We start from the raw sequence: 27,539 nt of genomic DNA on the forward strand, positions 1-27,539 counted from the left end.
ACGCCTACCTCCTCCCCAGCCCCGCGGGGAATCTATCCCCTCAGAAGTAGGGTGAGCCAATGCCTGATCTCTAACTCTTAGAAGACTAGGATAATTTCGATTATGTACATATCCATAATCTATTCTTTAAATATATAAATAAATGTCTCCCCCTCTAGACTGCAAGCTCGGTGCGGGCAAGGAATGGGTCTAACCGACTCAATAAATACCACCGATTGACTGAAAACAGAATCAAGGAAGGCCCGGGCTGGGGTGGCGAGGAACCTAAGGACTGCTCCTTTCCCTACAGTGATGAGCTACTGCTTCCGTCTATGTTGCTGTTGAAAAATCAATGTGTTTACTGAATTACCTCTTTGGTTCTTTTTCTGCGAGTCTCCCTTTTAGACTGCAGGCCCCCTGTGCGCCGGAGCCTTTATGGCAATGATATCCTTGCACCTTTTCCCAGAGCTTAGTATACTGCTTGGCACAAAGTAGGCACTTCTCAATGGTCTTAAATAAACACCTGGCACTATCATTCATTTCTCACACATACGGAATACGGTTTTAGTCTGTGTGCTTCAGTTTCCAAAAGCCAAATTTACATTCTGTCCAAATGTCAACAAAGATCTGGTCTAGAGAAATCTATTCTAATTGCTCAAATGAAAGAGATATACCATATTTACTCACATAATTGCCCTCTTTTTTTGGCAACCCCAGAACAGGGGAGGGGTAGGAGTGAGAGGAGCAGGAGGATAAAGAAATGGAGCAGAGAAGGAAGAAAAAAGTAAAAAGGCAACTGAGGCCAGTCTGTTATTTCTATTACATTTTCCCAAGTGATAAAATAAGCAATCAATGAATTACTTCCCCCTCCGTGCTCCCATTTCTACCCCGGGTATGACACCATGAAGAAACTCCCACCCCAAGCATTCTTCTCCTCTTCTTAGAATCCAGTGCCTGCTGGTATAGCTGCTTACAAAAATAAGCTTTTATTTCCTCAAAAATCAGTGAGAGTGAATTATGCAGTGGAGACAATTATACAAGTAAATAAGGTACTTGCCCTTTGTAAATACGAACCATATGGGGCTGAATTAGCGGAAGCACACTGGTGCCAACTTGTGAGTACGAAATTAAAGAAACACGACGTGAATAGATTGCTACATGTGTGCGAAGTATGACCTAAACCTGTTTTGAAGGAGCCCACAATAATAACAATAATAATGGCATTTATTAAGCGCTTACTATGTGCAAAGCACTGTTCTAGGGGGACATGGAATATCAATACTTTCAGTTAGGTATACCTAAAATGGACTCACAAACTAAATTTGGAGAATAAAAAAGAAATAGCACCCTCCATTATCCATTACAGAGGTACTGTTCTAAGTGCTTGAAGCAGCATGGCCTAGTGGCTCGAGCCCAGGCTTGGGAGTCAGCGGGCATGGGTTCAAATCCTGGCTCTACCACTTGTCTGCTGTGTGACCCTGGGCAAGTCACTTCACTTCTCTGTGCCGGAGTTACCACATCAGTAAAATGGGGGTTAGGACTGTGAGCCCTGTGTGGGACAGGGACTGTGTCCACCCCAATTACCTTGTATCTATCCCAGTGCTTAGAACAGTGCTTGGCACATAGTAAATGCTTAACAAATATCACAATTATTATTATTATTATTATTATTGAGTGTCCAACAGGAGCAAGCCACGAACACAGCCCTCCAGGAGCTTAACCTTATAATCTATGGCGGTGAACATTAAAACCTTGATAACAAATGGGAAGAAAACAAAGAGAAAACAGGAAGTAGTGCAAATATAACAAGATGAAATATCTATACAACTGAATGTACAAATAACATATATAACAGGCTCCTTAAGTCCTGGGAAAAGAAATGAAGTACTAATATGTGGTATTAATATGTGGTATTTAAATACCAATTAAATATGTGGTATTTAATATGTGGTATTAAACAGCCCAGAGAATTTCTGTTTACTCACTATAGCCGACATCATATTGAGCCTTAAATGCAATGTTCAATTCTTCTGAGGTGTGGATTCAAAAAGTAACTGACAGTTGCATACTCAGGCACTTATTTATAATAGGAAACGTGCCCGCTTTAATTCCCGCACAAGCGAAATCTGGTCCAGTCTCAGTGAAGATAAGCACAAGCTTTTTGCTTTTAACAGTCTCCCGAATTTAGGGAGCTTAGACACTGTTCAATGAAAACATCTTTCAGTAACAATACTCCTAATAAGAAACACAAAGCAGGGACTTTCAAAACTGACATTATTCGTGTAAACCAACAAACTGAGTTGTCTTCTCAGGAAAAAAAGAATGCCCTACAGGCTTTTTGAATTGCTGTCATTACCAAACATTTTGGTCAAATAGGAAATTGAAGAATTCAGGTTTTCACACCAATTCAAGTTTCACAATTCCTAAGTGGTTCTTGAGGGCCATAACCGAAAACAAGCCATCTGAAAATCGTGCTCTATAAAAGTTTTACTGCCAGTGAAGGAACAAAGCACCTTTTTCCTTGTTGGCACCGGTCCAAGTACTTATCCTCTAAAGAACTACAAGCTGGAAAAAAAAACAAGTATTGTGTGCATTAACTCTAGCCCTCTAGGACTAAAATAAACTGCAAGATGGCCAAATATTCCACTTAATTAAAACTATATGGCAGCTCTTGCCAGATGTCAACTGAGCTCCCAAAACAATAGATTATATTAATAACTGAACCGACAAAATATACACAAGGATCGTATTTTCGCTAGGCTGGAAATCTGAACAAAGTCATCAGAAGTCATATATCCCAGGGGAAACCAGAGGTCGAGAAATCACCGCAACTTTGCACAGTAGAGCCACTTATCTTGTGGTTAGCGTCGGAGGACCCACCGAGAGTACACCCAGACTGAACAGTTTTGCGAGACCTGAGGAGAAGACTAATCTTATTCTTTATGCGCTGTTAGTCTGGACACAAAAGACCTGCCCAGATGGTAGGACAATGGGCCGTCGGAAAGGTTTATAATGCACTCCAGCTTGACTGTATTTTCCTTGTGTGACTTGTACGTCACTTTCTAAGAATACCTAGCTAATTGGCTTTCTGAAACACCTAGTATTGCATTCCAATAAAGGCAACACAATCAGAAAGAGCAAGTGATTAAATGTGTCCCCAGTTTCTGCTTCGGTGAAACGGGAGAGGTTGGCAAAGACAAAGGCCAGTGAATAGAGGATTCATCTGTTTACAGGAAGAGAAAAAAGATTTTAAGGATACTACGAAAGCTACGAGATCTACATGCTGCAGAGATAGAATATATGACAGGACAGTGGTCCAAAGGCAAATAAATATCAAAATGAACCCTATCGCTGCTAATAAAAACTTATAAAGTGCTAGTTACCTGTTGTTCGCTAAATTTTCCAGGCAGCCTTCAATGAATCTCATTCGGATCTGTCGATCTGTAAACCAGCACACTAAGGAGCAGAGAAGCTTCTCCGCTTCATTTATTAATCCTTCAGAGAGATGAATCTACAATACAGAAGTGGTTATTGTCAATCAGAGTTCTACTGTTTCCTCGGTGTAAACATTCTTTTTCATTAATTAACTTACTGCATCTTCATCCTGGACCAGATCCCACAACAAAGTATTTCCCTTCTTACAAACATTATCCAAGTTAATATCTGTCACAGCATTACTGTTGTATTGATGTTTATGAACTGCTGGGCCTGAGGGGGGGAAAATGATATTGAATTGCTCAACGCATGAAAAAAAGTAAGCAACGGTTGAATAAAATTCCACAGTATGCTACCACCTAATTGAGCAGATGTATAAATCTGAGGAAACTCAACTGCAAAGGTCTTCCACATAGAGCAATCTTAAAAAGGAAAGCCAAAACTACGTAACAGGATGCAATCTTTAATTTAGAAAGTGAAGGAAGAAATAGCTTTGAATTTATACAAGACCCAAGTGCAAGAAAATCTGTGTTTCTCCCTTTATCATGCACAGTAACGTTGCCCAAAGATTTATCCGGAGGCTGACGTAGAAAAGACAACGGCCCAACTTTAACCCTTGACCTTCCAGGAATGGGTCTACTCCTTGAGGAGAAGTGAGTATTCCAACTGGAAAGGCTCCCACACTTACTAGTCACCAGCTGCCAGTGTTGCGCTTTGCTCCCGGTGGTAGGAGGAAGACTGGAGGTGCAGGCCACGAGGTGCGTAAAGGCTGACTCTAGAACGCTCACCAGAGCCATAACTACACCCTTGGCTGGCTGGCTGGGCTCCAGTATGTAATTCACAATTGGCCCAGGTCCCCCGTCTATGCTTACCTTTTTTAAATTGCAAGCTCCCAGAGGATATGCACCATACCGTTAGGGAGTCTATTCTGTATAGCACCTAACAGCTACGTTTCTGAATTTGAAATACAAAAACTGTAGTGGTTAAAGTGATTAGCGTTAATATTTGTCTCGGACAATATCGGGTCACTTGCAGCACGGCATCGTCGTTCTGAACCTGGCTGTAGTTTCACATTTGGCAATGAAAAGCAATATTCAGATACACGTGGAAGTACCCATAACAATTTCATTTCCCTGGGGAGATGACACTGTGGGAGTGCTGGACTTGAAAAGCACATTCTTGCAGTTTTACACACGCTATTTGTCACTTTCTCACTTACTGACAAGATTCTGTCCATTGTCTTTTTTGGGCGGGGGCAGACCACTTGGCACATGGTAAAAACAATCCGATACTTGAAATAAAATGACACATTATTTCCTTTGTTTTATTTACCATCATTAAACGCTTACCTTGGCTAAGGTGTTCGTGGTAGATGGATGCCAGATTGGGAAGGTGCTGTTGGAGATGAGATGTTAGTTCTGCATGTGAGTTGATTTGCACAAGTTCTTCTTCGCAACCAGATTCCTCCCCATCAAAATCTGCCATATTTTTCTCTGATTTTGCACTGACCTGGGAACTACTGCAACTGACATCATCTGCACTAAGCATATCATCAACCAGATGTCTGCAAAAAGGAAAACACCGGGAAACCAGTTTCAAAACTGAACACTCGACTGGAGTTAAAAGCTTATACCCATTTTAGCATGACACGATAATCCCCAAAACTATAATATGTGCTTTAAATAAACCGTAAAAGTTCAGAAAGCCCTTAAACTTCTTTTACTGAAAAGCTGCTTGGGTTTAATCATTTGGTGATTCTACGATATAATGCGCAAATCATTTGAAGACATCATGCCTTCCTGAAAGAGAGCAGGAAACAAAAATATTTAGGTAACTTCTGGTAGCAATGTCAGACAAATGATGACACCGTTACAAGTTTCATAGTGATCAATCACAAGAAAAACTATTGATTTTTTGGTTTGGTATCCATTTACTCAATACCAAAGATACATTAAAAAGAGTTTTATGAACCGGTGACATATTTAAGATAACTGAAATGCAGTTTAGATAGCACTGACTTTCATACCTGAAGCCTAAAAATACTAAATGAGGGCAAATCTAATGAAAAATAATACGAGCTCGGCTCTCCGCTCCCAATAGGTCTGGTTTTCACAGGAATCTCTGAAGATTTACTGCACCAAGATGCTTGCATCTGAAGGGATGGTGGAATGCAAGCGGAGGGAAAGCACTAGTAAGCACGTTATTTCAGAATATGATCCTGCTAAACTATCCAAAAGAAATACCTGGTGAAACCGCCTATATTTGGCTAGATGATGCTGGGCCAAGGGCATACAGTACACCTGGGACGATGAACTGATCGCAGTCAACCCCACTGTAGTTAACTGTTTCAACCTCTTCTTCCACTGAGCCTTGACTGGTTACCTATTTTCCTCTACCAAAACTAACCTCCGAAGGCAATGGGAATGGGCAAAAAGCTAATAAAAGGCAAGTAAGAAGACATGCTACCAGATGAAGAATGAGAAGAAGGCCTGGATAGTCTATACCCTACGTGTTCGGACCTGGAACAATCAAAAGGAGATGGTCGGGACCCGGTTCTTAGAGACAACCAACGAGGGCTGTTTGCAGAAGCAAGGCTCTTACCCGTCGTGGTGGTGGTGGTGGTGATGGTGGTGGTGGTGGTGATGGTGGTGGTGATGCTGCGGCCCAATAAACGGTCGGCAATTAAATAACTCGTTGCCAATTGCCTCCCCAAGGAAGTCCTCCGTTCGTGTGATACAAGAATCCTGAGACCCTTGAGATAAGTGAGCCGTGCTCATTTCCCCTGCCATGTCGTGTTCGGGGTCTTCTGGGCGAGAACAGGCATCGAGCATCCTGATTCGATTATCGACCGGTGGCACGGACTCGGGGTTAAAAACGAGGTCCTTTCCGGTACCGTTGCTTGCACCGTTCCTCTCGGATGGGCCCTGGGGATCCCCCAAGCAAATGCCAGTTTGTGATTCCAGTTTTCGGTTTCGGAGTTCTGTGTTCCGACTGCTTTTGGGGGGATTATGGGCCCGGTCTTCATCTTCATCATCTTCTTTGAGAGCTTCAATATCTGCAATATCTTCTGAGTGCACCTCACTACCGGGGCTCCCAGCAGATTGGCTTGCGTGGCTAGAATTCACTTCATTACTGGATCCGTCGCTGTGTCCGCTACTGCTACCAGGGCCGCTACTCCCATCCTCACCACTATTAGCAGTTTCATCAGAACTTCCTTGCATGGATTCCTAGATTTAAATACATACAGGTGAAAATCTACGTCATGAAATAAATTCATGTCATAAAAGGTTATCCTTTTATTTAATAAATTACCATATAAAATTACAGATCAATAATAATGAGTAACACGATGGACGCCAAATTGTAACCAACGCCAATTATTCCTACTCATTCAATCGTTCAATCGTATTTATTGAGCACTTACTGTGTGCAGAGCACTGTACTAAGCACTTGGGAAGTACAAATTGGCAACCTATAGAGACAGTCCCTACCCAACAGTGGGCTCACAGTCTAAAAGGGGGAGACAGAGAACAAAACCAAACATACTAACAAAATAAAATAAATAGAATAGATATGTACAAGCAAAATAAATAAATAAATAAATAGAGTAATAAATATGTACATACATATATACATATATACAGGTGCTGTGGGGAAGGGAAGGTTCCTACTCACATTCTGACTTACACTGCCTCTCTGACCTGGCATTAAAAATGTATTTTGATCATTTGCCGGCAACAGTTTTGGGAAAGTGCAGGTTGATTATTAGATTTTTCTTAACAGGAGACAACTGTTACTCCAGAGAATAAAGTCTCCCAGTTGAAATGATGGGATTCCACTTTATTGTAAGTGTATTCAAGGCACAGTAAGTGAAAAGCAAAATTGGAATTGCTGAGGGCTTGGATCTCTATAAACGATAAAATCTACATAAACAGAACTGTCCTCATAGAGACGGAATTAGTAGCACTCCTTAAAATAGGGGGAGGAGTAAAAGAGGAAGGGTATGGGTGAACGAATGGGGCCATCTCCCTAACCCCATCTGGCTCCTTGTCCCAAACAGAAAAGTGGCATAAAGACCCACCATCCCTGGTTCTGAGCACTTGACAACAACGGCTTGCTTCCGTACCTCCGTATCTGAAAGTCGCTGCTGCACGTGCTTGGTTCTGTTCATAAGTTGCTCATCCATTTCGATGTCGCTGCCTCCGCTTTGATGCGTATCACTGTTATCACTGCTTTGGGGACTAGCTGCGGGTGACCCTATTTTAAAAACATTTCCACCATTATTTTGGTACTGAAATTAATAGGAGTTACATTTAGGTAACATTTCTCGGCTCCTTGAACTATATCACCACATAAGAATTTGTCCTCTCTGCTACAAGCCAAAGCTTTAATCTGGAAACAGTGGATAATTTACAAGTTATTTCTGGAAGGAAGGGAGAGAAATGTTTCGATTCAGAATTTCATGGTCACTGCGGGCTTAGACAGAGACAGGAAATATTGTCGGTGACTTTAATGGAGCTCATACCACAGAGCTCCTTCAAAAATGAGCTTTATTACTTTGGCACAAATTTGTTTCTATTAGAAGAGCCTATTCCTCTAGAAGACCAGCAATACAAAAAATGAGAAGGGAGGTGGCCGTGCATTTCTAGGACTCAACTTACAAGGCGATGGGGCTGCTCTTCTGAGCTCTTCTTCCTCTGAAGGAAAAGGAAAAAACAGGAGGGAAACATTCTAAGTGACTGAGCTTCTTTGGCACAGCATATCAGTTGCTCATATTACATAATCAACAAGAGATACAGGTAGGGAAGCCTGCAATATTTAACTCCCCACGACCTGTGGTAGTAGTTGTGGGTGCCTGCATAGAAAAGCGTAAGGAAAGAGGAGTAGGATTTGAAGTCAGGAGAGAAGAATATGGGACAAAAATAGATAAAAGTTCTAGAAAATCCTGGCAAAAGCTAAACAGGGGAGCTGACACCGCATGGGAAACTTTGAAATTCAGAAAGATAAATGCATGATTGATACTCCAGTGCAGTCTTAATCATACAGAGATCATCCTTCAAAAACTTTTGTTAAGAAATCAATGCCTTTTCAAAGGAAAAAGTCAAGAGGAGAGAAATGAATTGCAAATGTTATTTTTCATGAGTGTTTTGTAATGAAGAACGTGTCATGTTAAACATTTGTCCCTTTAAACATTACATGCTTTAACAATTCATGCAAAAACTTGAACTGAGGTTCCAGAAGCTGAGGAAAATACTGACGTTAAGGTCAGTTCTCTTTGGAACAGGTGATCCTGCTTCTTAAAAAGTGTATTAATAATAATAATTATAATAATAAACACATTACTCACCTTTCTTATTTCCCATAGGAAGATTGGTATTAAGTAAAGATGCAAATGAACTCTGTTTTGATAGCTGGGCCTTAGCTGCTAGTGCATTGTTCCACAATGCCTTAATAAGCATTGATGCCAAATATAATGTCTGATAAAAGAAAGGAGGACTTACTTGAAGGGATATTTTTAAATGACAGTATAAATTAAATTATGCTGCTCCTAGTTGACTACTGCATTTTAAGTACTGTTAACAAAACACAGCAAAAAATGAGTAACACTCTTAAAGATCAAAATATAAAGTGATGTACTGATTTTCTTTCTTACCTGTTCAGTATGAGCACTTGGATGAAGAGCTGAGACAAGATTAAGGAGATGTCTAAGTGGGACAGGATCCAAATTTTTGATGAGTGAGGGAAACAGATCATGTATATAGCGACTACAATGCTTCAACTAGACAATTAAGAGACAAAATATTCATGAATCATTATAGAAAGAATAAGGGTAACATATACATATCATTATTATTGATTTTAATAAAAAAAAATACTAGTGGAATTTGTTTAGCGCTTACTACATGACAAGCAATGCACTAAGCACTGGGGCAGATACAAGATAATCAGGTCCCACATGGGGCTCGGTCTAAATAGGCGGGAAAACTGGTACTGAATCTCCATTCTGCAGGTGGGGAAACAGGCACAAAGACGTTAAGTGACTAGCCCAAGGTCACCCAGCAAGTACCTGGAGCTGGCATTAGAACCCAGGTCCTCTGACTATTCAAACAATGTCAACTTCCCAACAGCTGTTTTTTAGATAGTGCTAGTTCCTCAATTAAGATGAAGAAGGCCAGGCCCTAAAAAGTGCCCTCTCAAGAACCTGAGACATGTTTTTGGTGTGACTAGTACTGCAACTTTCAAGATTTTTATGTTTCAGCCACTTTTTCTTAATGTTTCCTTCTTTGCTTTTCTTCTATATTTGGGCTTTAAGGTAAACACAATCAGTGAATTATTTTATGCATTTAATGGGTCTTACTAAGGTATTAGTGTTGGGTCCCTTGTGTTATTTCTCATCATTTCTACGTAGACACCCCTTTGAACTTTACAACATTTTGGCCCCTTTCCTCTAAAGCATGAATATTTTAAAAAGTAGTTCAGGTTTCTTTTCAGAAATTTTTAAAACAGTAATTACACATCTCCAGACTTCAAAAATAAGACTTGGCATTTTTTTAATTGCGATTAAGTCTGTTCTCTGCTCTACTCTTTTTTAATAGTATTTATTAAGTGCTTACTATGCGCAAGGGACTGTACTAAGGGCTGAGATAGATACAAGCTAATCAAGTTGGACACAGTCCTTGCCCCTGTCCCACTGGGGCTCACAGTCTTAATCCCCATTTTACAGGTGCGATAACAGGCACAGAGAAGTTGAGTGACTTGCACAAGGTCACACAGCAGACAAGAATTCTATAAGCTTCCATTCTCAGAGTCATTTTGCATGATTTTCTTCACCTCCCTACACCTCGACATTTTAAGGTCATCTGGGGGTATTGGATGGGGGTTATGTTATGGTAACTGGGATGCTACTACAAATGTTTAACTTTTCATCCATGCATGGTTTTCCTAGTAGATGGCTGGCAGTCTAAATCTTGACAATAATAATAATGATGATAATGATGATAATAATAATAATAATAATAATAATAATGGCATTTATTAAGCACTTACTATGTGCAGAGCACTGTTCTAAGCGCTGTGGAGGTTACAAAGTGATCAGGTTGTCCCACAGGGGGCTCACAGACTTCATCCCCATTTTACAGGTGAGGGAAGTGAGGCATAGAGAAGTTAAGTGACTTGCCCAAAGTCACATAGCTGACAGTTGGCAGAGCCGGGATTTGAACCCCTGACCTCTGACTCCAAAGCCTGTGCTCTTTCCACTGAGCCACATGCTTCTCTTTTACTGGCAATACTTATACTTACTGTTTTATACTTACTGTCTTATACTGACAATACTGGCACACTCGTGCATGGATAAGAACTTTCAGAGGCCCAGCCTTCGATCCCCTTTCCTAAAACTAGCCCTTTGAGGAGCAGCACAAAGGCCGGAAATCACTAATAATGATGATGATGATGGAGTTTCCCGCCACAAACAAGACAGGAGTCTCAATCCAGGGATGAAGGCTTTGGGACCAAGAAACTGCCCTAAGGCACTGATGCCAGTGCTGGTGGCTTAGTGCACACCCTAGTCCCCCCCAGTCTAATCTTTTGGGCCCACTTCATAATATCACTCCACGTGTAACAATCGGGTTCTTCCTGCTGCCTTTAGCCTCTTCCACTTTTTTCTTTGGAGGGGGAGGGGGACGAGGGCACGTCCTGGCACCCCTCTTCTACCCATGAAAAATGGGCAACAGAGCAGGAATAGAGTCTGCCCACGCAAAAAAAGGCTCACAGAATCACATTTGATATTTCAAAAATCCTTCTATTAGCAGCACTGTGCTTAAAAGCCAAAGGAAATCCTACTAATCGGCAAGTTTTTAATAGGCCTGTCTAGACATACTAATGAGTTTGATGTTTTCATTTTTCAAGGAATGTCATTACTCCTGGGTATTTGCTATTTTAAGTCTCACTGTATTAACGCTTGGGTTAACTCCATGTAGCCTTATGGAAATAGTTACTTCTGCCATTTATAAATATACATGTACATATAGCTTCTCAGAAAGCAAAATTTTAGGCCTCATTTAAAGTTTCCATGTATCGTACAATATGGATTTCAACTTATTTTTATTCAGATGGAGGCTTGAGTGCATGGCTGAAATTTAGCAGTATTAAAATCCTAATATAAACTGATGTTTACAGGTTCAACAGAATCCCAATAATGCTTATCTGGTTAATGCATCTTCCTTATCAGTCTTAAAAATCAGACAGTTCTTACTTTAAAGTAGAATATAATATCTACATTCTTATGCTAATCTTAGAAAAATGTAGTCGTATCCACACATCCAAAGCTAATAATAGAAATCATGGCTCCAACTATTCCTCCACCAAAATACCACACTGAATATAACCAAAATTAGGGAATTTTTTTTAATAGACAATAAGCAAGTTTATTCCTCTCAAAGGAAAGTCCAAACACCTGGCCATGAGATGCTACAACCTGCTGAATAAAGCAATCGAGACTGATTGTTATTTGATCCATGGAGAAAGTCTAAATGAAAATGAATGAGCAGGCTCACAAATCTGATTAGAAAATGACACGCAAATTTGAACTCTCCGTCAATTCCTTTCTCCGGAGGTGTGTGTTCTTGTCAAATCATCACCCACGTTTGAGAGAATAAATACAGTAGAGCCCTGCTCTGGGGGTACATGTAAAGAAAAGACATACCTCGCATTAAAGGATTACACACTACGGGGAAACGAAGGGGGGGAATGGAAAATCAACTTTATGGACTGTGCTGGGTGGAAGCACAATTGTTTGGGTTACTTGGACACAGCTTTCTGAAACAGATATGCCTCAAGCTGTGAAATAAAGGCGGGGGGGGGTGGGGGTTGTAGAAAAAAAAAACCCAGCAGGTATTTATGATAATAATACCCGTATTTGTTAAGGGCTTACTATGTGCCAGATAATGTACTAAGCACTGGGGTAGATACAAGATAATCAGGTCTATCACAGTCCCTGCCCCATAAGATGCTCGCAGTCTAAGGGGGAGGAAGAAATCAATATCCATTTTACAGATGAGGAAACTGAGGCCCAGAGAAGTCAAATGACTTAGCCAAGGTGACCCAGAAAGCAAGAGGCAGAGTTGGGATTGGAACTCAAGTCTTCTGACTCCCGGGCCTGTGCTCTTTCCAGGAGGCCACACTACTTCCAAACACAATGCTATTTTATGCAGAAAGGATTAAGAGGCAACTCTCTACATATGCATGTTTTCTGCTGCACTCTTACTCCAATTTCCGTGGCAAGACTACAGTGCTATTTCGATTTTTCAATGGCAAATGGTCTATTCCCAAACCCTTTCAAAATCTCATACTTGGTAAACCTAAGAACATTCCAACAATCTAAAAATGAACTGGTCATGTCCTTACACCATACTTGATGTATGGCGTGGTGTGGCAAGAGGAGATATTCAAATCAAGGATAATTCCTGCTGCAACAACCTAGACAGAATTTTGGGACGCTACTGCCCGTATCAAACGGTTATTTGAAATCTGGAGGTGTCTGAAGCTAAGATCACTGAGGAAAGCAGTTTTCCAGATTTGTGTGTCCGGGGTATTATATTTATTGGGCTTCTTGCAATATTACATAATTTATAAATCATATTTAAAACTTCCATATATCCCACATGATTGCGTTCTTCAACTGGCAATTCGAAGTGATCATGTAGTGAGGGATTTTGATCTGGAAGCAAACTAGGCCAGCAACCAAGGGGCTCCACTGCAGCTAAGTGACCCTGCTAGAGACGGAGGCTACATGGAGCAGAGCAGCTAAGGTAGTGCCTTACTCCTGTGTCTGTCTACCTCAGTTCTGTCCATCCCCATGACTCTGCCTCTTCTCCCACACCCGTTCTATGCCTAGACAGTTAAGCACACTGATCTCCACCCTCCCCAGTCCCAGTTTTCCCTACCAAGCCCGCCTGGAGATCTTCTCTCTCCCCGACCCCCAACTCTTTCTACTCTGAGGCTTTTCCTTCCCCGCCTCATTCCACCTTCAGACTTTTCCTTCACTCCACCAATCTGAATGAAAACCATCCTTCTTCCCCCTTTTTTTCTGCTTATGCCAATCCCTCCCTATTCTCTCCCTCTCCCCCAACCTTCCTCAAGATTTCTTGCTTCTGGCACGTTGGACAGCAGCTGGCAGGATCAACTGGAGAAGACAGCCAGGGTGACTGTCACTCTTCCCTTCCTGTTGTTGCCAAACTAAACGGAAGACAAGTGGACTGTAGAGTAACAAGTACCCATATAATCATACATACTCCCAAGGTTGGTGTGTGTACAGACATAATAAAAATAACAATAATTGTGGCACTTGTTAAGCTCTCCCTATGTGCTTACTATGGAGTAGATACATGCTAATTGGGTTGGACACAGTCCCTGCCCCACACAGGGCTCACATCTTAATCCTATTTTACAGATGAGGAAATTAGGCATAGAGCAGTGAAGTGCCGTGCCCAAGGTCACGCAGCAGACAAGTGGTGGAGCCAGGATTAGAACCCAGGTCCTTCAGACTCCCGGGTCTGTGCTCGATGGCAGTGGGTGGGTGTATTTGCTTGAATATCTGTGCAAACACAGGTGTTTGTTTGCTTGTAAGTGCATGTATACCTGAATGTGACTCAGTGGCTGTGTGCCTGGGTATGGACATGTCTGCAGGTGTACTAGAATATGCCTGGTTTTGGCCATGTGGACATATGCTAAAGTAGGTGCCTGAACGCATGTATCGGCAACAATATTTATCATTCATTCATTCAATCATATTTATTGAGCGCTTGCTGTGTGCAGGGCACTGTACTAAGCGCTTGGGAAGTACAAGTTGGCAACATATAGAGACGGTCCCTACCCAACAGCAGGCTCACAGTCTACACATCTTTACTGTGTGCAGGGCATCTTACTACATGGTTATCCACTTGCGTGTGTGCCTCCCTGTCTGTATGTCCGGGTTTATTCATCTGCGTCTGGGTAGAGTGTTCCATTTGTGCAAAATACGGGTTTTTTTCCCCCACTAGTACAGAATATTGTTACAAACTCAACTTGAAATATTTCACTTTACTAACATAAATCTAAATATACAGAAAACCAAACAGGCTTCTTCCTATTCCCAAGAGCATATGTAAAAGAGGGGGGAAAGAAGGCAGCCTCTTGATTCCAAAGAACAAAATTCGTGAAAATCTAAATGGGTTAGTGGAACTAAAGCCTATTAAGTGTCGGAGACCAGGGTTTCATTCTTGGCTCTACCACAGACTATGAGATCGTGGAAGACAATTAGAGCTGCCCTTATGTTTGCACCCACACAACTAAGATCATCATCATCATCATCAATCGTATTTATTGAGCGCTTACTGTGTGCAGAGCACTGTACTAAGCGCTTGGGAAGTACAAATTGGCAACATATAGAGACAGTCCCTACCCAACAGTGGGCTCACAGTCTAAAATACTCCATCTTCACCCAAAACCCAGTTCACCCCTTCATTAATGTCTGTCTCCCCCTCTAGACTGTAAGCTCACTATGGGCAGGACGCATGTCTGCCAACTCTGTGGTACTGTACTCTTCTAAGCACTTAGTATAGTGCTCTGCACAAAGTAAGCACTCAGTAATTACCACTAATGATGATGACGATACCCAGAAGCTGACCCAGAAGCTCTACCACTAACTATATGCCAAATGCTGGAACACCCCCTTTCTTGGGATAAATGATTTCTAGTTCATTTCCAAACATGGCTCGTGAGGTTAAAAACATTTGACACAACCTCATCACAGATGACAATATTTTCTATACCTGTGCTGCAGCCCAAATGCAATCTATATGCTGCGTGCTCAGTCGCCCTTCAGCTGCCAGAAAATTCAAAATCACTTGACACTGTTTGATAATCTGGAAAATGAGAAGACAGTTACAAAAACTTCAATTTAAAAAATGGCCTTTTCTCTACAAAAGAAAATAAATAATCCGGGTAATTTTATACAAACCTCAATGTGTAAATTTGGTCCAAAGATATGCTCAACAACATTGTTGCTAATAAGCCAGTCTGCAAGCTCTTTTGCAATGGACCTAAAGTGAAAATATACACAGAGTTATTAGAAGACAAATCTAAATTCAGAAGTTCTTCCTTATGTGAAAACGCCATTACCATCATTCCTTTGCTACAACAGACACTAGCTATTAGGAATGAGTTTGATTCCCACACAACATTCCCTTTTTCTTTTTTTAAATCACCCAGCCCTAACACCATCTCTTTCCTTTAATGCACTCACCCCAAACTCCACTTGCCTCCTGCCTTACCTCCTTACCTCTTAAGGTAAGAGGTAACTGCCTTACCTCTCCTGCCTCCTGGATCCATCTCGCTGCTCCATAATTTTACCCTGATTCCGCATTCCCCAAACCTCCTGCCTAGCGAAACCTCTCCCAGCCCAGCTTCCCCCTCCTAAATGCTTGCCAATATCCATGGGCAGATAGAGACACACATTTTCCCGACAGAAAAAAACCTGTGCATTATTTATACAGCTGATACCTGTGCCAGCAACTACTAATCATATACTAAAATAGAATGATGGTCAAGTAGTAGGGCAGGGAAATGCCCATGAAATATGAATTACTTAGGCAGGGAATAGTTCCATACCTTCAAGGATATAGCTTCACCTGAGGCAGCAGGCAAGTTCTAGCCCAAAGCAAGTTCTGTTGAGTGACCCTTATCTGCCTGTGAATTCCTTCACCCAACACCTTTAGGAACTTTTTTATTGGGGGGGTGTGGGGATGGAAGGGCCCGATAAACATATCTAAATAGACTATGGATTAACTCCACAGGGCACCTCTGACCTGGAGGTGACTTTGATGGCAATGAGGGATGTGGAAGTTGTCCTAGGCTTCCACCCAGCACCTACGGACCTTCCTTAAAGCAATGCTACTTCTCATTTCTGGGGTGCAAGGGAGCCTTTAGTTACCTGACACCCCCCAATAGGGTGCTTAAGAATTCCCAAGCAAAAGCCTGATTGCTAGAGTTTAACTCAAAGATTAACCCAAGACCATAATCACCACTGGTGTCTACACTGTGCAGGGCACTTAGGTACTTGCTGACTCTTCAGGCATCTTGATTTTTCCTAAGAATCCATCAGTTAGATTCACTGGTTTCTTTTTCCTCCTTTATACAACACTCAGTGTTATTACACAAACTTAACAGTAGGAAAAAATTACTTGGAATGGCAATGAAATATAATTCTGCAGGAAAATAACTTCTCTGAAAATGAACAAATACTGAGATCAGGTAACTCCCGCACTTTTTTTGTTAAGATCCTCAAGAGACAGCTGATGTCTAAGTAGTCCTTTTGATTGTTTACACACTCTTGTTTGTTCCACATAAACTGCCAATTGTCAGCTGTGTGACTTTGGGCAAATCATTTAACTTCTCTGTGCCTCAGTTACCTCATCTGTAAAATGGGGATGAAGACTGTGAGCCCCACGTGGGACAACCCAATTACCTTGTAACCTCCCCAGTGCTTAGAACAGTGCTTTGTACATAGTAAGTGCTTAATAAATGCCATTATTATTATTATTATCATGAACTGGACGAGTGTTTGCCTTACAAGTTTCAAAACATAAAAAAGTGAATGTCTTAAGGACCAAAAGTAAAAACACTGTCACCACAAGGTAAATTTACATTGGTCTTCATTTATGCTATTTTTAATAGTTATAGTTTATTTAAATAAAAATACAAGGAGGAGGGTCAGCAGAGGAGTATGTTGACTTTGTAATGTCATCAGTAGCCACTCTAGGGGAAAGGCTAGTGTGGCATTTCAAAAGAGTGAAGAAGGGTAGTGGTTAGTGGAGGCCCCTTTCAGATCTTTCTTGACCTTAATTTCTACGACTTCTATTATGACTCAGAGGACAACTGCTTTCTTCATCATCATCAATCGTATTTATTGAGCGCTTACTATGCGCAGAGCACTGTACTAAGCGCTTGGGAAGTACAAATTGGCGACATATAGAGACAGTCCCTACCCAACAGTGGGCTCACAGTCTAAAAGGGGGAGACAGAGAACAAAACCAAACATACTAACAAAATAAATAGAATAGATATGTACAAATAAAATAAATAAATAGAGTAGAGTAGCTTTCTTGTCACACCCAATTTCCCAGTGAAAATATGCTTTATAAATCCTAAATACTGTTGCTGAAAATTTGTGAGGAATTATTCATTTGGACTCCGAAACTGGGAATTCACAATAATGGAGACCTGGAACTTAGCCACCTCCTCCCGTCTGCTTACTCCCACCCTGCTTCCCAGCAAATGCACAGTCCCTGTTTTCAAGATGAAATGTCCATATACTATAGCTCTCCTTTCTAGCTTTGCCTCTCTCATGTTACCAAAAGAAGATAAGAAAGGAAATTTCAGCCAACTTTATTTGACAAAGCCTCAGTTTCTGAATAGCAAGAGAATCTGCAGAACATTTAATGTAGGCAACAAGACCAAAAGACAAAGAGACAGACAGTATTTCCTGTTGCTCTACAAAACTCATCCAGGTTCCATAATGGGGTGAGGAGGCATTTGAAAAAGAGGCAGATGAATATAGATACCATTCATTCATTCAATCCAGGAATGTAAGGGTAATCAATCAATGGGAAGCAGCATATTTGCATGAGACAGTCTATTTTCTTCACATAGTCATGAGCTGTACATATACTCTAGTGATCCAGCATCTTGACAATACAGATGAGAGATTTCAAAATAGCTTCATGCCACGAGATGTAAAACTCAATTAGTCACACTAAACTTCGCACAGTCAGTTGATTACAATTTTTCCACCATTAGTATAATTTTCTAACCTTAAATAATGTCTTTTTGAATCACAACACTGCCAGGGATTTCAGAGTGTAAGTGACAACCGAGCACTTATCAAGTTGCTTTCATTCATGTGAAAGGTTCAACTGGATCATTCGGGCCCCAAGGCAGATTTTATGGCCTGAATTATCTGGCTATTTGTGATATGCAGCAAATTGACTAAATAATTATTGACTACTCAGCTCACTGGGCCAATACTGGTCTTTACAGAAGGGAAGCTCGGGACAGAATACTGCTTAAGTGAGATTACTGTCCCACTCAATTATTAACCAGACTGCAAAACTACTCAATTTTGGGTTTTGAGGAATGCTGGCTTCTGAAAAATTTAATAATCAGAATTCACAGACACTGTTTTATATATCCAAATGGAGGCGTTTGGTTTGTGTTGAATAAGGGAACTTTCAAAATCAAAGACAGCATTGTCTTACCCTGAAGAAAAAAGCATCTTACACAAGACATTCCCAAGGCCATTTTCATGTCATAAAAATCAATATTATTATACCTGGTGATAAGTGCAACAGAGAGGACGGTAATTTCCAAATCAGTATGACGCTCGACTAACTTGCACTGCTCCCTGAACTCATTCCCCACTCGGGACAAATGCGAAACCCACTGTTATACCGGACTCATAACACATACAGACAGTATTTCCTGTTGCTCTACAAAACTCATCCAGGTTCCATAATGGGGTGAGGAGGCATTCCGAAAAAGAGGCAGATGAATATAGATACCATTCATTCATTCAATCCCGGAATGCAAGGGTAATCAATCAATGGGAAGCAGCATATTTGCATGAGACAGTCTATTTTCTTCACATAGTCATGAGCTGTACATATACTCTAGTGATCCAGCATCTTGACTATGCGAAACCTACTGTTATACCGGACTCATAACACATACTGGACAGCATATCTCACTTAAGTCATTTTTACAGTCTATTTCCAGCATTTAACACAATGCGATTAATCAATCAATGATATTTACTGAGCACTTACTATGTGCAGAGCACTGTATTAAGAGCAAGGCACTCGTCGTTTGGGCAGGGTCTTTACTACTGCATCGGCCTCCTCGCTAACCTCCCTGCATCCTATCTCTCCTCTCTCCAGTCCATAGTTCACGTTGCTGCCAGATTTTTTTTTTTTCAAAAAACTGTTCAGTCCACAGCTCCCTAGTCCTCAAAAACCTCCAGTGGTTGCCCATCTACTGCTTATCATCAAACAGAAATTGCTTATCATCAGCTTTAAGACACTCAATCAGCCCAATCCCTCCTATCTAACCTCACGGATCTACAACCCCGCTCACCCACTCCACTCTTCTAACAACCTATTGTCTGTTCCTCAATACCATCCATCCCTCCACTGGACCCTTCCCCGCCCTGTTCTTCCTTGGGCCTGGAACTCCCTCCCACTCCAGACTCTCCGAAAATCACATCTCTTCCAAGCAACTTTCCCAGATTAAATCCTTTATTTCTCTGTCAACCCTACCCTCTGCCTTCTCTAGAGAGAACTACACGGAGGAGAAGGGAAGCAGAGCTTCTGGTATTTCAAGGGCCCACTCACCTACCTAAACTGTTTAACAGATGGAAAAACTCTTCACTGGGGTCAAGAAGAACAAGGTCATCCATTCTCTTATCAAACTTGCCCCCTGGGGAACAGGTCACCTCCTTCCGTATAAAATACAGAAAGTTCTACCTCTCACCTGCATTTTGGAACTTTTGAAATCTACTTCTAAAAGTAGCAACTCTATTTTTAAAATGACCAGAAACAGCTGGTAGTCTGGGGTCATTTGGTCCCCTCCCTGATTACGAAAGAAATCTCAAGGACCACAAGAAGGGAAAAGTGAATAAACCAAACAAACTCACCTTTTATTTACTACAGAGAAGGGAAATGGGAATAGGCAAATAGTTATGTGAACTTCTTTTGCTTTTAGAAAAGAGAAGTTTCTAAAACAATCCTTAAAATACCTGAGTTTGTATCAAAATTAAGGCATTTGTTTTAGGCCACAGAGACCCAATGGCTTTCCTTTAGTATGAACAGAAAACCTTTAGCTGCTCTTCAAAAAGTACATGTAGACTGTGAGCCCATTGTTGGGTAGGGACTGTCTCTATATGTTGCCAATTTGTACTTCCCAAGCGCTTAGTACAGTGCTCTGCACATAGTAAGCGCTCAATAAATACGATTGATGATGATGATGACATGTCACTTGATGCACAAAGCCATTAATTTAAACATGGGAGTCAAAATTTCCTGTACCTGGCTTAAGTCACAGTGCTACTTGGGCTACCATGCTTAACGTTGTGCCCTGGGGTAACACCGTAATATCTGTAACTGCATGACTCTGAAATGAACTATAAAATCAATTATACTTGACATATATTGAGTATTTCATGACTTTTTCTTGATTCAAATTTTTAAATTAGTTCTTAAATCCTGGAGACTATAAATCTGAAAATATATATTTAGAAATACATGGCAATAAGGCCTCTACATGGTATGTAGTCTCTGAAATCAGTCGATCTTTAAACTTTAATAACTTTTCTAAACAAAGTTCAGTCCACATCACCCCACTCCTCAAGAACCTCCATCGGATGCTTGTCCACCTCTGCATCCAACAGAAACTCTTTTACCGGAGGCTTTAAACCGCTCAATCGCCTTGTCTCCTCCTACTTTATCTCCCTGATTTCCTAATACACCCCAGCGCGCACACTTTGCTACTCTAATGCCAATCTACTTACTCACTGTATCTCGATCTCGTCTATCTCACCACAGACATCTTGTTCACGTCCTGCCTCTGGCCTGGCACTCTTCCTCTTTATATCCACCAAACATTCACTCTTCCCACCTTCAAAGCCTTATTAAAATCACATGTCCTCAAATTGACCTTCCTCGACTAAGCCCTCTTCTTCCCTACTTTCTCTCCCAACTGCTTCACCGAGCCACTTGGATCTGTCCTCCAGATCTGGCCTCTGTGATACCGCACTCTCCCAAGCACTTAGTACAGTGCTCTGCACACAGTAAGCACTTAATAAATACAACTGATTGACTGATCGATTGATAAGTAAGCCAAGCTAAAACCTGACTGTTTAGGCTACCTGTCCATTTGGATCTGGAGAACACAGTAGCCATGAAAATTAGCAAGACCCTCTGGTGAAAACAGAAATTAGAATGAGTCTACAACAAATCAAACTGCAAGCTGGAAAAAAAAGTGAATAACAACATAAAGGTTGACCCAGAGAAACCAATAATGCAACTCTCCAAGACAATGTTTTAAAATTAACCTAAGAAGATGAGTTGTTGCTCCAAATAAAATATGTACACTAAATTCCAGTAAAGTGAATATAAATTCAAGTAATGTCTGTTTATCATGTCTTTTTTATGATCTATTTTATCAAAACAAAATCATTAAAATCAAACAGTGCCTGGCATTTGTACGTTCTTAACAAATACCGCAATTATTATTATTAAAAATATACTGAGGATGATAATTTCATCTCCTGTACTTTCTGTAGCAGTTAATATACACAAGTAATAGCTTCTAACATATGCAATGGAACTCTTATAATATGCTTTTGACTATTTTAGAGGGAAAAAAAAAATTCTAAATCTGTAAATAGATTGCCAGAGGATATAATTGACAGTTTATTGCTTTTCACACTATGAGCCCCCAGAGGGAAAGAGACCAGACCTAATGTTCACCAATATATTCTTTCCCAGAGCTTAGTACAGTCTCTGCACACCACAAGCGCTTAATAAATACTATTACTCTCACTACTACATTATTTCTAAAGTGCTTGATAATTCCGCAAGTATTACATAAATCCTAAACATACCATAGTGCAATGTTACAGTTTATACATATGGCATCAAGCAGCAAATGCTCCCAGATAAAAATTTCACTTCTGCGTATTTTATCCTATTTTATAAAATGACTGTAGAATGAATATTTAACAAAAGAAATTCAAAACACCTAATTTGATTAAACATTTTAGATTACTAATTTACAGTCAAGTCAATGTTTGAATTAGCTATTTGATGTGTTTGTATGTTTTTCCAATAATTTTGTTTCTGAGGTGACAGAAAGAAACAAAAGCAAATAATTTACCTAAGAAACTAAATACTGATAAATTTGTTTTCCAACCAATGATATGTAGAACTCTGGAGGAATTTTATGTTTTACAGAAGTCAGTCTGTTACACTAAATAGAGCATAAAGAAAAAATGACTACAAAATAGCTAAACCCAGCCTGTTGTGATTATCTTCCATTGTTAAGTTCAACTGTTTCCAATGATTTCCATACTGCACTGTTCCCTCAAGCCATACTTTATGAGGTTTACGTTTTAGGATATTGAGGTTATTGAACCACCACTTCCACAGACTCTCTTACTCAGATAAACAAATACCTAATAGCACCGCTCACTATTTTGCCATTAAAAGCATAGATCAGGGTGAAATAAAAGACTAACATCCTCCTGTTTTTAAAGGCATTTTCACTTTTCATTTTTTCCTCCGAATTTTTCAAACCTGGGATGTTTATTCCAGAGAAAGATGGGTCTGCATTTTTTTTTTTACCTGTAACAGTGGGTCCAGAATATATAGCAAGACCTGTACATTCCTTCTTCCCAAAGTCACTTTGTTGTATTTATCTCCCATCCCTACCCCTATCTCCTGCTGGAAAAATATTTGAGTTAGGTGGCTCTTTCATCTTGATTAAAAGTAAGCCATTAAAGCAATCTTTATCTGTCCTGGCTGAATGAAAAGAAAGAAGTCAGAGAAGAGAGATATGGGGAAGGTGGACAGCTAAAGGTCACTTTAGTGTTGTCCCACCTCCTCTTTCATTTGCACAGCTTCTAGCAAGGATGGGAAGCAGTTTGAAAGGGGGACTGGCAACAAGAAGAAGATCAGGTCTGACTTCAATTACCCTGCTCTACCCAATGTCATTCTTCTTCAAAAATCAATCCCATCATCAACATCCACAAAGACCTCAGGCTAGATGATGTACTTCACTCCTGACAGGTCTCCCAAAAGCCCAGGATCTGGCTATTTAAGTGAACACAGGTGCTGCATGCTACTTCCAAATAGAACAAAGGCCAGACACATGACACTGCTTCTGTCCTCCCCGCTCCTGGCCAAGAAATGTACAGGTATGCTATTTCAGCAACCCCAGTTCAGCGATAGTTTTGGCATTCAATCATTCGTTCACTCGTATGTATTGAGCGCTTACTGTGTGCACAGCACTGTACTAAGTGCTTGGAAAGAACAATTTGGCAACAGATAGAGACAGTCCCTACCCAACAACGGGCTCACAGTCTAGAAGGGGGAGACAGACAACAAAACAAAACAAGTAGACAGGTGTCAATACCATCAAAATAGATAAATAGAATTGTAGATATATACACATAACAGAGTAATAAATATGTACAAATATACACAAGTGCTGAGGGGAGAGGAAGGGGAAGGGCGGAGGGAGGGAGTGGGGGTGGTGGGGAGGGGAGGAGGAGCAGAGGAAAAAGGGGGGCTCAGTCTGGGAAGGCGTCCTGGAGGAGGTGAGCTCTCAGTAGGACTTTGAAGGGAGGAAGAGAGCTAGTTTGGTGATTGTGTGGAGGGAGGGCATTTCAGGCCAGAGGTATGATGTGGGCCAGGGTCGCTGGCGGTCGCCAGCGGATGGAGTGGCACTTGAGAGGAGTTTACTTCTATTTATTCTGATGACTTGACACCTGTCCACATGTTTTGTTTTGTTGTCTGTCTCCCCCTTCTAGACTGTGAGCCCGTGGCTGGGTAGGGACCGTCTCTATATGTTGCCAAATTGTACTTCCCAAGCGCTTAATACAGTGCTCCACACACAGTGAGTGCTCAATAAATACGACTGAATGAATGAATGAGAGAGCAGAGTCCGTGAAAGTCCCAGGACATAAAGGATCATGGTCAGTTGCAAACATCATAGGCTACTGGCGGGGCCATGCGGAAAAGGGAGTTTCAAATGCTAGCAAATGGGTGCCCAAAAGAGCCCTGCCTGGTCTGGGGCTTAAAGGGAAGAAGAAAGTCAGGGAAAATAAGGAAATCCAACAACATTAACCGGAAACATTGTCACGGAAAGTAGTCCAACCTGGAAAGCATTCTTTCATTTTACAACGGATGAAACCATGGACAAAACATCTGTAAGTTACTATAGAAAAATTGAAGGTTGTTACATGGTATACCCTAATGGTTAGTTAGATGCAATCATCATACTGCTCCTCCAAACAGCCTCCTCTAGATTATAAGCTCATTGTGGGCAGGGAACGTGTCTACCAACTCTATTATATTGTTATGTAGCACACAATACAGTGCTCTGCACACAGTAGGCGCTCAATAAATAAAACTGCTTAATCCAGCTGTCACCTGTAGTCACTGCAGGAGATAGAATACATGCTGAAAGGGCCATTTAGACTGACTCAATTATAGCATTTCTAATGTCCTTATTTTCTTAATACTTTCATTTCTTGGTCTTTCGCTTTTTCCAAACGATATTTATTGAGCACTTAATTTCTGCGTACAGAACACTAAGCACTAAGCACTTGGGAAAGTATAACAAAGCAGAGTGTGCAGACATGATCCCTGTCCATAAGGAGCTTACAGTCTAGAGGGGAAGACAGGCGTTGAAATAAATTATACATAGGGGACAGGCAGAGTAGGAGGATACGTACACCATAACTGCTGTGGAGCTGAGAGTGTGCTTAAGGAGTACAGATCCCAGTGACAGGTGACGCAGAAGGGAGAGTAGGAGAAATGAAGATCAAGTTGGGGAAGGCCTCTTGGAGGAGATGTGATTTTAGGATGGCTTTGACGGCAAGGAGAGTGGTGACCTATCACCTATAAAGGAGGAGGGAATTCCAGGCCGGGGGAGAACGCATACCAGGGGTTGGCTAACAGATAGATGAGATCGAGGTAGAGTAATCTGGTTGGTGTTGGGGGAGTGGAGTGGGTGGACTGTGAAGACAGGAGGGAGAGAGTTGATTGAGTGCCTTAAAGCCAATGATAAAGAGCTTCTGTCTGATATGGAGGTGGATGGGCAACCATTGGAGGTTTTTGAGGAGTAGGTAGGCATGGGCTGAACTTTTTTTGTAGGAAAATGATCCATGCAGCAGAGTGAAATATGGGCTTGCAAGGAGACAGGAGGCACAGAGGTCAGGGAAGAGGCTGATGCAGTCATAACTGGATATGATAAATACCTGGCTCAGCAAGGCGGCAGTCTGGATGGAAAGGGAAAGGCAGATTTGAGAGATGCTGTAAAGGCAGAACCAACAGGTTCCTTGAATAAAGGATGAAGCAGGAAAGGAAAAAAACCCTGCAGGATGGGGATCTGTCCATCTATCCCATTTTCTCACTTGCTGGAGAAGGGTGTGCAGCAGACAGAGAGTTACTTGAGATTTTAAAATAGATATTATTTTAGGCTTTTTGTCCATCCCATCCTTGCTTCCTTGACCCATTCTATAAGTGTTCTCGGAAGTCTTGACCAGAATTGGAAATACAAAGAGGGCTCTTCTGCTTCAGACTATGAGAGGCAGCAACTTTTATACCTTTCGCCTGAAAATTAAGCCAATCACCCATGGACATAAATACTCTGTCACCAAGGGAAGTAATTTTCTACCTTTATTTACACACAAAATCGTGGCAGGCCACAGGCAGAGCCCAAAATGCCAGTCATTACAGTAACGAGCCATCCGCCTGATTTGGCCAAGGAAATATCTGAGAAAATGGGCATGATGACAATGAAAATATACATGCCACTATGTTAGGTTAAATTGTGCACTCTTAATATATGAAAGTTTACCTATTTACTGTGTCCCCTATGAGCATGGCATTGCATTAGCAGTGCTGGGTTTCAAACTGTATAAGGATATATCGTTGTTACTTGTTTTGTTATTTTAATCAAATCCACCAATCAAGTTCTACAGTAAGAGAGGCACGCCTTTTAATTTTCTAGTCGGAAAAAGTAATAGGATTCAGCTCAAACATAAGACTCATAAAAACTGAATAAGCAATTCTTTCAACTGCCACACAATTTGGTAAATTGGACACATAACTAACTTTACTGATGTTTCTGACCACCCAAAATTCTGGTATCCACTGAAAAGTACATCCACAACACTGTCGGAATGCCAGTTGAGTTCTAAAACCTAAAGCTGTTCAATCATGAATTTCCTTCACATTAGCCTACGATCTTCAAGATACAGAGCTCCACCAGAAAACTGAGTTTCTTCTCCTATGACAAATAACGAAACCCTGCAACCATTTCCTTTCAGAATCTCCCTTGACTTCAATGGAAAAGGCCACAAATTGACACAAATCCACAGAAAAGGCCGAATTCTTTCCCTAGGGGTGCAGTGTCAAGTTGACCAGAAATTCTAAGCAATTCCTTTTCAAATTTTTAGATTTGATCCTTAGATTTGATCCTTAGATTTAGATCCTTCCCTCTAAAGCACCTACTACCCAGAGGGCACCCCAAATTCCCACTTAACAACATCTAATCCTGCTAGGACCCCTTTGTTTGTAAGTAACAAACTTACACTTACCAAGTGTAAGTGTAAGTAAGTGGGATGGCACTTGGTAAGTGGGATGGCACTTACCAAGTACTTTATTATGTGCCAAAGAACTGAGCTAGAGTTTTGTTCACTTGAAATTACCTTCCCAATCCTGGCAGATCCAACCCAGTCACCCCGTTGATCTCCTCCTGGTCTCCCCAATTAACCATTATTTAGCCTGGATCCTAGAACAACCCCTTCCAACCTAGGATGTCCAGCCTATTCCAGCCTGATTCTGAGACATTCCTGAATACACTTTCATCTGAAATCCCCCTCACCATCTACCTTTCCCAAACTTGAGACACCTCCCTCTAAACAGAACATACTGCTTATTGGATTCCACATTCACATTCTTTCTTATCTTAGTTTTAATTTCAGCAAAACTTGCATTCATTCATCCTTCTAATCTGCCAGGTGTTTTATAACTTTACTTATTGCGCAAACAACAGAAATTAAAGGAGTTTAATTCATTTTAGCAATAAGGAATCCAAAACAGAGGTCATATTATGTACTAGGGCAACACATGAATTAGAAAACAGAAATTGCGACTTTACGAACTGTGCTCAAGACAAATCAATCTAGCTTCATAACTCACTCCAGAGTAATTATATCTTTTCCAGTTTGGGCAGGTTAATGGCATAAAATTGTGCCTTTTCTGTTTGTGCCTAAGTTTTTTGTGATCTGTTTGCATTACGGTTTTCTG

The 27,539-nt window shown here is 41.0% G+C and overlaps 1 protein-coding gene across 1 annotated transcript in view; it reads right to left on the bottom strand.

The window, feature by feature from the left end:
• Positions 1-27,539, bottom strand: part of USP34 (ubiquitin specific peptidase 34) — a 196,897-nt gene that overhangs the window by 76,106 nt on the left and 93,252 nt on the right. The window contains 10 exon segments of the mRNA XM_038751121.1: positions 3,363-3,490; positions 3,572-3,687; positions 4,764-4,978; positions 6,016-6,641; positions 7,541-7,671; positions 8,076-8,111; positions 8,762-8,891; positions 9,068-9,193; positions 15,222-15,314; positions 15,410-15,491. Coding sequence (XP_038607049.1) covers positions 3,363-3,490; positions 3,572-3,687; positions 4,764-4,978; positions 6,016-6,641; positions 7,541-7,671; positions 8,076-8,111; positions 8,762-8,891; positions 9,068-9,193; positions 15,222-15,314; positions 15,410-15,491 — 1,683 coding nt within the window.

Source organism: Tachyglossus aculeatus, chromosome 9, assembly GCF_015852505.1.
Source record: "Tachyglossus aculeatus isolate mTacAcu1 chromosome 9, mTacAcu1.pri, whole genome shotgun sequence".
Classification (NCBI taxonomy): Eukaryota; Metazoa; Chordata; class Mammalia; order Monotremata; family Tachyglossidae; genus Tachyglossus; species Tachyglossus aculeatus.